Source organism: Myotis nattereri, assembly GCF_964212035.1.
Source record: "Myotis nattereri genome assembly, chromosome: 16".
Lineage (NCBI taxonomy): Eukaryota > Metazoa > Chordata > Mammalia > Chiroptera > Vespertilionidae > Myotis > Myotis nattereri.
Window position 1 is genome coordinate 35,960,677 of NC_138091.1, and position 13,358 is coordinate 35,974,034.

The 13,358-nt window shown below is 47.9% G+C and overlaps 1 protein-coding gene across 2 annotated transcripts in view; it reads right to left on the bottom strand.

The window, feature by feature from the left end:
- Positions 1–3,302: 3,302 nt before the first annotated feature.
- Positions 3,303–13,358, bottom strand: part of YPEL2 (yippee like 2) — an 87,608-nt gene continuing 77,552 nt past the window's right edge. For both annotated transcript variants that reach the window (XM_081109409.1, XM_081109408.1), the window contains 3 exons: positions 10,866–10,909; positions 9,749–9,857; positions 3,303–5,653 (listed from right to left, as the gene is read on the bottom strand). In XM_081109409.1, the coding sequence (XP_080965535.1) occupies positions 5,564–5,653; positions 9,749–9,857; positions 10,866–10,909 (243 nt within the window). In that variant the 3' untranslated portion in view covers positions 3,303–5,563. The remainder of the gene's footprint in view (positions 5,654–9,748; positions 9,858–10,865; positions 10,910–13,358) is intronic.

The following is a 13,358-nucleotide window of genomic DNA, read 5'->3' on the forward strand; positions in this document are numbered from 1 at the left end:
GAAAACTCAAGGGAAGTAGAGAAGGGATTTTTTATTTTATGGGGAATCGGCTCTTAAAATAGTACCACCAATGTGAACACACACAAACACATCCACACACCTGTGTGTCTTTACTATTTTCTTTCCATGTGATTTAAGGAGGCAAGCTGTGGAAAAAGTGCTTAAAATATGATATAAATGGATGACGTCTAGGCAAAAACGTCTGCACTGCAACATGAAGGTACCAGAATATAAAACTGTACTTATAACTGGCTCTGGGAGACTGTGTGCCTGTGGACGAGGCTGCAGGTAAGGCACTTGGAAAACAAAACCAGCTGATTTGTAGGATGTTAACTTGCCTCACCTTGTGTCTGGAATCTAACAGAAGGTGTTTAATAAATGTGTTCGGTGACTGAGAAGACTTGATTAGACAATTCAGAGATCCTGCCGCCTCTTTTTGACATAATTTTGTTCTTCTGTCTCCCCCTCTGTCCCCCCACCCCACCCGCTTACCTAATGCATTCCTATTTCCAAGGAAACCGGTATAAACAGAAAAGCTAAGAATATGGGCTGAATAGACAGAAAGGATAATGGTCACTCATGCATTTCTGATATTTGAAGCCAGGAGAAACATTTGCAGATAGATAAGGAGACGACCTGATTTTTATTCATTAACGGGCAAACCGTCCTTGGAGAAAATAACGCCTCAGTCAACAGATCTGTGAGTGGGGTGAGCTCCTGCAGGCCTTTCAGCTACTTTACATATTAAATGTCAAGATAAAACTGGCTGGGTCAATTAAGACAGATGAGCTCTCCAGAGAATTAATATTTGAAAACTTTATTTTCTCAAATGAGCACCAACACAGATTGGAAATATGACAGAAACAATGCACTTTTCTCTAATACTGAACCACTATGTACAAATACAGGAAAAGGTGAAGACCAATTATTTGAAAATAATCATCTTTGTTATTAAAGCAAAGTGACCTGAAAAATGCCAACAACAACAACAACAACAACAAAAAGATAAACAAAAGAAAGTAACAAAACCCAAACCCAACATGTAGTTTGTAAACACGAGCATAAATAGATTCTGTATTCAAAGATCGTCTCTGCAGGTTGGAGAAGGGAACTCTCACTCTCGCTGAAATTTTATACAAAACGTATGGGCAGATAGAATTTGGTAAAATGAGAATAGCTTGTTTCTTCTTGCTTTACCTTATATTACTGGCAGATTTCATGCCTGTATTTTAATTTTTAAAATTAAACATCTCTTTCCTCTACCTAGACCATTATTAGCACATTTTCTCACTTGAGGCAGACTTAAAAAACATGTGAGTTGACTGTGTTCAAGATTTGATTTCTCAGCCTCTTCCTGGGGCAATCTGAACTTTTTTTTATTTTTTATAAAAAGCAGCTTACCAACAAGATACGTGCATTATTTTCTTACTGTTCTTTCAACCCAAATGTTTTACCATGATGTGGCTTCTACAACTGGAGCCCTGGGATGTGTGATGCAGACACATCTCAGAAAACCACAGATCTGACTCTGCCTGATCTTCACAAACAGATTTCCTTTAAGGTCTGGAAAAGTGGAGCACACAAGGAAAGAAATGGGAGTAAACCGGCAACAGTGCCACGCTCAGGAAAACAAGACCCGAGGTTTGTGCTGTTGGTCCACTCAGGAACAAAACTACACCAGAGAGAAAGAGAAGGAAAATCCTTATGTGCCCAAGGTGTAAACTGAAGGTATAATGTCCCCAATAAAAAAAACAGGAGGCACAATCCAAAGTACTTTACACGCGCACACACACACACGATTCCAATTTTCCAATTTGTTTCACTCTGTTACTAAATTTATTTGATTATATTTATTTCTTTTCTAGCCAATACTGGTGCAAGAAAATACTTGGATTCTCAACCTGCTAATGTAGAGTCCACTCCAATGGGGAAAAATACAGCAAGGCATTGCTTTATTGCCTCCAGACTAATGTGATAGAGATCTTTTTTTTTATTTTTTTAAAAAAGAATACACTGGTGATCACTGTTTCCCTTAAAATATACTTCAAGAAATGCAGAGAAAACCATAAAATTTAAAAATGAAAAATAAAAAGTGCTCTCAGGGGATCTGAGAAAACAGCACCAAATATATTATTTAAAAAATTAAATATTATTTACAAAAGTATATATTCACAAGCAACTGTTTCTTTTATATATATCCACTTGAAAATCTTTGTATAAAGGGGATGCCTCTATTTCACACACTGACCTGCCAGGAAAGATGTCCTCCATCCAATGTCCCTGATCTTACTACTGTCCACGGAGTCGGGGCACCACTCAGTCAGGCCCAGATGACAATCTGTGACTTTCACCTTCGGCTGAAATTGATTCATGCCAATTCAGCCCATCAGCAGCCTGAGGCGAACAGCAAGGATGGGCTGGGGCTGGGGTGGGTGTCAGCCAGGGCCACCAAGGCCATGTGACCTGGGATGGAACTGGAGCATCTGTGGCTGGACTTCAGCGGACAATGAAGGCAGCTGCTGGAGGCACAGAACTCTGGGCCGATTCCTTTCTCACTCCTCGCCTCCCCTTCCTTACTCCCTCAACCCCAATTCCCTGAACCTACCAGGGGTGAGTGGACGAGGTCTTTGGTTATGCTGAGTCAATGATTTGGTGAGGAAAATTAAAGGATGAGTGACTGAGGCCATGCGTTGATGCATCTCCACTGCTCAGCTGGGGGCTCTCTGATACCACCAGACGTTAGGCAGACAAGCCATGAATGGAGCTGAAGGTTTAAGAAGCACTTTTGGTTTCATTGACACGAAGGGAAAGCCTAATGAGTTGGGCTTTTGTTTTTCTATATTTATGGGAAAAAACAACATTTTACTCAGGTCTTTTGCACCACGTATGGTGGCCTCCACCCCTGGATGCTCAATGGATAATATTAATTTAAAAAACAAACGAACAAAAAAACCAAAACCAGGGTCTTATTGGAGCCTGGGCTGATCCGTGCAGGCCCTATCCCCAAGGAAGAAGAGGGAAACATCGGTCTCCTTCTGTTGAAAATTCCTGGGCACCTCATGTCTGGTTTCTCTGTTGTCATATTCCATTCTTACTTTCAAAGACAAAACACTTACCCATGTTTAGCCCCCGTTTTCTTATTACGGGAAGGAGTATCAATTGCCAGGACATTCCCTGAGCAAGGGGGCTAATCAAAATCCGTAACTGAAGGCCACTACCTTCAGGGGGCTGGAAGGGAATCTATGACTTCTGGGCTGGCAAGCCCGCTGAGGAATGTGAAAGTTGTAAAAAATTTATTTTTTGAGATCTTGGGCCTGGGAGTGCCTGGGAACCAGAGGAACTATTTCTCTGGGAGCAAACACGCAATACTTTTTTTTTTTTTTTTAAACTTCAGTCTGCTTTTCAGTAATGTGGGGAGAACGAAATCTCCCAGGGCTACTAAAGCACCGAAGACGTGGGCGAGAAGCCTTTGGGAACAAAGTTCCATTTCTAAAACTCAGAAGTCTCACAGAGGCAGTCTACTGTGAGCCTGGAGCCCCCTGCCTTCTGTCCTGCTGTCCACCTCGGCCGGCAGGACCACGCCATCTCAGGTCCCCCATCCTGCAGTCAGCACACAGGGACACAAAAAGGCATTTCCACTGCTGACCCATTCCCTAGGCAGCGGTTCTCAACCTGTGGGGCGCCACCCCTCTGGCGGTCGAACGACCCTTTCACAGGGGTCGCCTAAGACCACCCTGCACATCAGATATTTACATTACGATTCATAACAGTAGCAACATGACAGTTATGAAGTAGCAACGAAAATAATTTTACGGTTGGGTCACGACATGAGGAACTGTATTTAAAGGGCCAGAAGGTTGAGGACCACTGCCCTAGGGGAATTTGGTTCAATTCTGAAAAATCCTGGGTTGGCTGCATGAATCTTGGTTAATCAATTTTATAGACTCTTGTCTCCATGAACACACTCTTTTGTGATTTCTAAGGTGAATATTCCTATAGGATCAGCCTACCTGGAGAATGAGATACTGAGGATTACCTGACATAACCTACACATATTTGAACAATAATATTTTCAGTCCAAGCAATGAAATGAACTCAGCTCAATGAGTTTCCGTCATGCGCTGTGTACTGGCTAAACTGCTGTGGAACAGACTTCACAGTGTTGATTAAATGTAACAAACTCCTCCCTCTCTCAGGAGCCTCACAGGGATCTGTTCTCCACTTCACCGAATATAATGAACTTGGATAAGGAGGAGAGGAGCGGGGGCGTTGGGTAATATTAAAATTTGACATTTGACATCAAGTCTGATCCCTCCCCCTATTGGACCATTCGGACAGTTTTCTCTCACATTCAAGCTATCACTAAGCTCAAACCCTTGGGACTTTGTTTTCCACAATCTATGATGATAGAACTGGAGAAAACCACCCCAAAACTCTATGTACGGAGAACTGCTGACCTCCCCGAAGCTGCTGCACACCAGAGACAGAAGGAAGAGGCACCGAACCGAACCGGCAGTGGTTCAAAGCTAGGCTCCTCCCAGCTTCGCCCCCCACGCCCCGTTCCTCGCCACGGCGCTCTCTCCTCTCACTGAGGGTCAGGGAAACGGTCAGACACGCAGAAATGCTAATTGGTTTTACATGGAGTTTTTTCCGAGCCCAATATCTGAGCCATTTCTGCAGGAGCTCCCGTGAACTGCAGCTCCTTGTTCCCTGTTCTCCTCAATTACTGATTTTTACCTGGTTCCTGATCATAGCCTTTGGGATGTTTGGATTTTGCACCCATTGCAAATGGCAGCCCCCCTCCTCTCACCTCTGGTGGCTGGAGAGGAAATGAAGATTACCCAGAGGAGCAGTGGGGCCCCAGAGTCACCCAAACCCAGCTGGGCTTCCCCCACAATCACTCACAGCCTCCAAGACACCCCACCTGGCCCAGGAGAAGCAGGCCGCTGCCCCGCCAGCCAGGATCAGGGCCACTCCGGTGCCCACCTGCTCACCTGGCCCCTGTGGTGTCAGGAGCAGAAGCTTCTGATCGGAGAGAGCACGGCCATGAGGTATTTTTTTTCTCTTTGTCCTTTTAGACAACTTGGTTACTTCAAGCCTAAGTTACCGGGTCTCCAGGAGTAGCACAATTGTGTCCCTACCTCTCCCCTCCCGTCCCCTGCCCACCCTGGAACCCTCAAAGTTCCCCCTTGCTCACACCCCGCCGTGCACTGCTCCCCCCGACCAGAGGCCGTCAGGCAGCTCTCACATGGGCCCCAGGCCCTGATCAGGGTGGGTTGCCGCCATGCGGTCAGGCGTCTGTTCCTTTTGCTGTTTTGTTTTCAGCCAACACGAGAACAGAGAGAGAAGCCAGGATCAACTCACAAACAGGTACAAAGCAAAGAGACAGAGAGACAGCGATTTAGAGGCCGGTCACCAGAAAGACGGCGTCGGGGTGGGTGGATGCCCCGGGGGCAAGGCCCCTACATGGATGGAACCAAGTGTCCAGTCACTCTCTCACGCTTGGGTAGAATGTTCAGTTGGGTGGCGTTCACGCGGACACGGGCTGGCGGCGGCTCTCGGCTCAGTCCCAGCCATTGTCCTTGATCATGTGTGCCAGCTCAATGATGTATTTCCCTTCTTTATATTTCTGGCTGCTTTCAAAGGCATGCTCCTAGGAAACACAAGGAAGAGAAAAGATGCTCAGTGACCAAAGACAAGCAGGTGACGCTGGTGGCACAGGAGCAAAGGCGGGGCCCACGGCAGGCACAGAAGCCTTTGCCCCGCTGTGCCCAGACTCACGGAGAGAACTCCCACCACGTAAGCACGCTGTGTCCCTTTCAATGCACTAGGGCACGGGGGCGACCCTAGGGCTTCCTCCACATTTACAACAGAACTGCCTTAGGATCTCTGCTCAGTCAGGTCTTTGCCCAAATGTCACCATCTCAGCAGGCTCTTGCCAAATACGCAGCAACTGAAGACCAGAGCTTCCACCGCAATCCCTCCCCGCAGCGCGTATCACTTCCCAACGTGCGCTGTAACCTGCGCGCGTATTTTGTGCGTTGTCTGTCTCCCACTACGACGATATCAACTTCGTGGGAGGCAGGCATTTCCTTTGTCCTGTTCACGGGCCTATCCCTAGCGCCAAGAAGACTGCTCGGCACATAACAGGCCTTCAATAAATAACCGCCGAATGAATGAATGCATTTCATTCATCTGTGTATACGAACGTGTATACCTTTTTGGGGACACCCTATATTTTATCTTGGGGAACTTGGTGTCTGACGCTAACCAGAAATCTGCCCTATGGATGTGTCTGTAGAGTGTCTGTGTTATAATTTAAAACTAGACTTTGTTAGGCTTAGAGAAAAGACAGGGAGGGAAACAAAGTATGGTGAGGCCAAACACGTCTTTTCATTTCTTACCCTGCTGTTTCTATGTCAGATGTGTTACATCTGTTTTTCTTTCTCTGCCTTTCTCCAGAGACACGGGAGCTATATGAGCCCACCCAGCTGCCAGGCCTCCAGGGGTGGGGTGGGGGTGGGGGTGGGGGTGCTCACTACAAAGAACAAAGTACCTGGCAGCTCCCCGCACTAACCTTGCAGCACTGCGGACTTTCCAGCTTGTAGTAAGCCCCACACAGAGAGCAGTCCTTCACAGGCGTGAGGTCAGGGGGCTATTATTTGCAGGCATAGATACCTAAAACATCCTGGTGGATGAGCAGTCATTAGATGGCCAAGGTCAGTGCAGAGAAGCAGTGGACATCAGCTCTTCCTCCTGAGTCCCCATATTAGTAACTAAATCCAACTGACGAGCGGTTCTTCTGGCCTAGAGCTCAGGGCTCTGGGCTGCAGGAGGAGAGTTCAGCCTCTAGTCTTTGGTTGAGAGGACTCATTCCACAGAGTAGAGAGGGAGGGGCTCCAACAGAGAATGCACTAACACCACACACAAGAGCTGTGGGCTCAGCAGTGATATTCCTGACACTTCATTATTCCCCATCTGTGTGTGTGTGTGTGTGTGTGTGTGTGTGTGTGTGTGAGAGAGAGAGAGAGAGAGAGAGAGAGATATGTGCATACAGCAGAGAGAGAGAAAGAGAGAGAGAGAGAGATGTGCATACAGCAGAGAGAGAGAAAGAGAGAGAGAGAGAGAGAGAGAGGTGCATACAGCAGAGAATATGGTTCAGGAATAAGACCTATTGTCCCATAGTAGTGTGTTCAGGGTGGAGAGAGGAAAAAACAAAACTAGGAAAGTGGGAGTGTATCCTTATTTAAAACACACACACACACACACACACAAAAACAAAATACAGAAAAAAATCAACACTCCCCAAGCCACAGGGCATTTGCAAAATGTCACCACTGGGCTCTACTGGACGGAGCACCACATCTGGAGTCTGAACTCCACCCCAGCAGGAGAGTTCCACTCTGCTTCCCAGTGTCAGAAGCGCCACTTAACGGTTTGCAATGTACAAAATGATAAACTTTCCATTTATAAAACTGGGACAATTAAAGCATTTCTCAGGATTACTGTGCGGGTCAGAAGAAATCATGGGGTGAAGGCTGGAGCGCTGGCCCGGCACACAGAGGCAATCAACAGATATTTGTGGAGATGGATGCATACATTCTACCTGCCCACTATCTCCTCCGTTTACCTGTGGCTTTGCTCCCCGGCCAGGACTGCGAACACCCAGGGGCAAGGACTACATAGCTTCTCTTTTGTATCCAACAAACACAAAGGCTCTCAATAAAGCTCTGTCAAGCAGTGAGTCATTTGCCCTTAAGTAATTTAGGAGCAAAACCAACCAACTCAGACTTACCTTCTGTCTGTAACCCAGCACCGCCTGAAAGGAATCAGACAGCCAAGAGAAGGGGGAGAACATTACTGGATAATCAATCCAGAACCGTGGCCCCCAGATCACCCAGCAGGGCCAGTGGCCACGGGGGGGGGGGGGTATGGGGAGGGGGTAGGGGGGGGGATGAATGGTCAAGGCCAGTTTTTCCCCAGAAGAAACCACCAAGGGAACCATAGGGAGCTCGGGCCGAACCACCTGGGTGTCGTGAAACACAGTCTAGGCTTTTTCCTTTCTAATCCAAACCTTTCAAGGGAGATGCAAATGCTGCTCATTACAGACTCCACCTGCAGCCGGTTTCAAGATTTGCATATTTTTACACTTTATTTAAATGCAAGCATACTTTTATGCCTGGCCTCCATTGTTCAACATCCTTTTTAAATACAAGTCCTATTTTCAGAACAGTTTTAGACTCACAGCACAAAAGGAGCAGAAGGCACAGAGATTTCCCCTCTACTCTCCTGCTCCCACAGACACACAACCTCCCCCACCAGCAGACCCCGTACAGTGGTACATGTGTTACAACAACAAACCAACATCCACATGTCATTATCCTTCTGCCAGCAGTTTGGACTCCTGCAGGCTCCTCCTACCTGACGCAGGTGACATGACCCTAGGCGACTGAAAAGGCAGAATGTGAGGGATCTTATATGGGATAAACTGCCCTCCCAGAGACAGGAAGACTCATTTGTTCAATTCCGCCACAGTGACAGAAAGGGCAGAGAAAAGCACTGTGAAAGATCACCCAGTAAAAACAACAACAATACAAGTATTTTCATAGAACACTTATACCTCCTCCCACCCTGGCAAAGGACTGCTGACTTTCCTAGGTACCGAGAAGGTGTGGAAAATACTTGCTGAGTTAAGCAACGAAGGGATGAATGTCCGGTTGGCAAAGTCCAGCCGTGACTATGGCTGACAGTGGGCATGCACTACCAATGCTTGATGATGCAGAGCACAGGGCCCAGGACTAGAGATGCTCTGGGGGCATTGACTGGGGCATGAAGCATGGGAGTTGCAGTCAGACCACAACCTGGACCCCTATCCTATTTAGCCATGTAATGGCTAGATAACATTGTACGTACTACTAACCTTCCTAAGCCTCAGTGTCCTCGTCCTTAATAGGGATTAAGCCGGCTGGCGTGGCTCAGAGTTTGAGCATCAACCTGTGAATCAGGAGGTCAGAGTCCAATTCCTGGTCAGGGCACATGAAGGGGTTGTGGGCTCAATCTCCAGTGGGGGGGTCATGCAGGAGGCAGCAGATCAATGATTCTCTCTCAACGATGTTTCTATCTCTCTCTTCCTCTCAGGTCAATAAAAACTTATTTTTTAAAAATAGGGGTTAACATATGACCTATCCTTTAGGGCAGTGGTTCTCAACCTTCCTAATGCCGTGACCCTTTAATACAGTTCCTCATGTTGTGGTGACCCCCAATTTCATTGTTACAAATTGAACATAATTAAAGCATAGTGATTAATCACAAAAACAATATGTAATTATATATGTGTTTTCCGGTGGTCTTAGACGGCCCTTGTGAAAGGGTCGTTCGACCCCCAAAGGGGTCACGACCCACAGGTTGAGAACCGCTGCTCTCGGGATACTGTGAAGAGTAAATAAAATAATGTATGCCTGGAACACAGTAAGCTGTCAGGAAATGCTCCGTCCCAGTGTAATTATTATTTATTTAAAGGCAAAGGCGGGGTGTGTATGTGTCTGTCTCAGGGGTGGTGTGAGGGAATGAGTAGTCAAAAGGGAAGAATGCGTGTGGCAAACAGGAGTGTGCCATGAGCTGCTCTTTGGGGTCAGGTTCCCGTCCTGGTCAAAGACAGTACCCCCAGGCCACAGAAAGGTTACTTCTAGAGCGAGGCTCTCGGCTTCCCCTGCATGTCCCTCTCTCCACCAGACTTCTCAATACTTACATATTTCCAGCCCAGAGTGGTTTTGCAGTTTTCACAGTAAATGTCAGCGACTGCGTGCAGTCCTGTTAGCAACACTCGCTCCTCCGCAGGCCCGCAGCCCACATTAACTCTATGCCAAGGGACAGAAAGAGAGAACGGGTAGTCAGTCACCTATTCAGCATCAAGCTGAGCTCCCAGCAAAAAATCCACTGAGCACAGAGGCCTCGGGGGAAGCCCACACCAAAGAGGGTGCCCCCCATAACTGAAATCAATAACAACCCCCAAAGGACAGCCACGTGGAAAATCTCCACTGAAGTGACTTTTAGGTCTGCAAGTTCTGATTCAACAAGGGGACTAAAAATAGTCTCGACGGTGGAGATTTTGCTTGGAATGTTCCTAAGAGGTGCTCTCAATCTTGTGATATAAAGGGACAAACTGATGGCCACGCTGTGAAGTCCACAGCCGTGGGCACAGCTCCTCGGAGCTTCCTGGGGGCCGGCTGCGGCTGGAAATGTGAAACATGACAGCCCAATCTTGCCCTGAGCACAGGGTGAGCGAGCCCTGGGTGTCAAATACACTCTGCTCCTTCACAGAGCATGCACCATCTCAACTGTGCACGCAGGGTTTCCACTGTCAGCTCCTCGGCTTGCGTGCGCTTCACCTTCCTTTGCCGGGAAGAGGCCGTAAATGATGTGCCCGGTTAATGACTGAGGCCTGGGGCAGATTGTGCATCTGCCGGAGGACTGGAGGGCCTTCTCTAACTGGGCCTTCCCTCCAGCCTTAGGTCCTCCAGCAGATGCTGGTGTCTTCTGTGCAATCTCTTCCTTCTCCCAACATGCCTCAGACCTGGTTAGAAGCCCTCATACAGAGGCTTTCTAAGAGGCACTTCAGCTTCTTCCCTATGAGACCACAGCTCTCTGAGGTGCCTGGGGCTAGGGGAATATATTGTTTGTAGCCAAAGATGCTGCCAAAAAATCCCCCAAAGATAACTGGTGACTACTTGTGGAGCGCAACATGCCACGGGTTTTTTATTGTGGCACAGAGGGCAGGGTCCACTGTTTATCATTGAGTGTTGTGTTTTTCCCCCCAACCCTCAAATTTGCACCAAACAATGGATGTACTGTAGAGAGACACTCACACGGAGTTAAAGAGGTATGCGCGTCCTTGACTTCCTTGGAACGACTGAAATGCAAGAACACAAATCGATGGTTAGACGTCTCTTTCACCCACCCATTCGGGAAAACCAGCCCAAATCACAGTGATCATGACCTTCCAGGATTGACAAAGGAAAAAGGGAGCAGTAAGCCAGTTAGCATTCCAGGAGAAGGCAGAACAGACAGAGCTAAGGAGCCTGGCCAGCCCACACCAGGACTGTCTCCTGTTCAGTAGCCCAGGTGAGAAGGTATTTAAAAACACAAATTCCCAATTCCCTCCTGACATCCTCTGATATAAGGATCCACCTGAGGTCACTGATCCACACTGGCCTTTCCTAGACCCACTTGATTTCAGCCCTGTGTGCTGGCCACGGCTTTCCTCGAGTAGTCTAGGGCATGGAAACCAGCACCCGTACTTTTGCTCACCCTCTTGGTCCAACTCTACAGAGACAGCGAAGAGTCCCTGAGGCAAGAAAAAACCATCAAACCCACCTTCTTCTCATGTGTCGTGACTTCGTGTAGGGCAGCGGTTCTCAACCTGTGGGTTGCGACCCCTTTGGGGGTCGAACGACCCTTTCACAGGGGTCGCCTAAGACCATCGGAAAACACATATATAATTACATATTGTTTTTGTGATTAATCACTATGCTTTAATTATGTTCAATTTGTAACAATGAAATTGGGGGTCACCACAACATGAGAAACTGTATTAAAGGGCCGCGGCATTAGGAAGGTTGAGAACCACTGGTGTAGAGTCTAACCTCCATGACAGTTACAACCCTCCTACACGGGACGTCTCCTTTTGAGGTGTGAGCAACTTGATCTCCAGGTCACAGGAGTGCTCGCTAAGCAGCACTCCCATTTACACGTCTAGCTTAAATATGAGTTTTCTCCTCTTCCGGCTGGGGGGTGGCAGGGAACAGGAGAAACAGGAGCCAGGGCCTGCCATGCCATTTGGCGTCTACTCCCACTAACACCGGCCCTACCCATGTTTGCCTCCTCCGGTTACCCTGAAATGTCTGGCTGACATGAGCCAGCCGTGTTCTGCATTGCTGCCTGCATTTTTAATGGTCTGACGGTTGTACCCTGCATTAAATATCTCAGTCTGCTCTGAAATCCACTCTGAAAACAAACCAATGCAAAAGGGGCTCTCCCATGACCTCTGTTACTCAGTGGCTGGAGAAACCTGGGGGTGACTGGTTAACCAGACCGGATGCAGATCGGTGCCCACGAGACAGTTGCAGTCAGAAGCGCAGGACTTCAGGGATCAGTGCCGCCTGCCAGAGGGAAAGGCAGAATGCTTGACTTGTGGGAAAGCTGCCTCTGGGGCAGCTGAACCGTTGGTTGCCCCTAGCATACAAACACACCAGAAGCCTTTGCTCCCAGGTGTAGCTCCAGATGTTCCCCAGCTGCTGCTCAAACCTAAACCAACTCTCCTGGGTCTTGAAACATCCCTGAGAAACACAGGAGCTCTCAGACTAGAATTGAGCATGAACATGAGTGTCACAGCCTTGAAGCCTGGAAGTGTTTGGATGAGATAATGTCCCAGGGACACAGCACAGATTTGGCCAACCTATTGGCTCAACCTTAGAGCACGAAGACACCTGAGCCCAGCCAGGATAGCAAGGGCCTCAGGATTTGGCCCCACCACCTCTGCAGCCTCTTCTCTGCTCCTTTCCCATGGTAGCCTTTGCTCTAGTCGGGCCCAACCCCATGAAGTTCCTGGAACTTGCACTTCACCAACTTTGCCCACAATGTTGCCCCCGGGGGGGCGGGGGAGGGGGGGAGGCTCTTCACCCACCAATGCTAAGTCTCTGCTCGGCTTCCTCTGACCGCCCCAGGAAGAGGTGTCCCACCTGGCACCTGTGTTCTGGACGCCTCCTGTTCCGTTAATTTTTTTATTTGATTTTAAGAACGAATTTGGATTAGCTGACCTCCAAGTCCCCTGCCAGCTCCAAAATTATATTCACTTATAGTTCAATGGCCATACATTATGAATAATCAGGAGTGTCATCCTCTAAAAAACATCTGTCAAGCCCTAGCTGGTTTGGCTCAGTGGATAGCGCGTCGGCCTGCGGGCTGAAGGGTCCTGGGTTAGATTCCAGTCAAGGGCACGTGCCTGGGTTGCAGGCTCGATTCCCAGTAGGGGGCGTGCAGGAGGCAGCCGATCAACGATTCTCATCATTGCCTCTCTCCCCCTGCCTTCCTCTCTGAAATCAATAAAAATATATTTAAAAAATTATAATAAAGTAAAAAAACATTTGTCAAGACCTTTAAGTTCAGAGCTTAGACGAAGGTGGTGATGGGAAAATAAATTCTAGAAGAAAGCAGGCAGGAAAACGGCACCACAGCTTTACCGTTTATGACAGGAAAAGTCATCTGCTTCTCAAACACTCACAGGTCACCCACTATCTGTTCGGCACAAGTGGAAAGCAGGAAGCGAGGCAGCTTTCTAAGACTTTCCAGGGCAGCGGTAT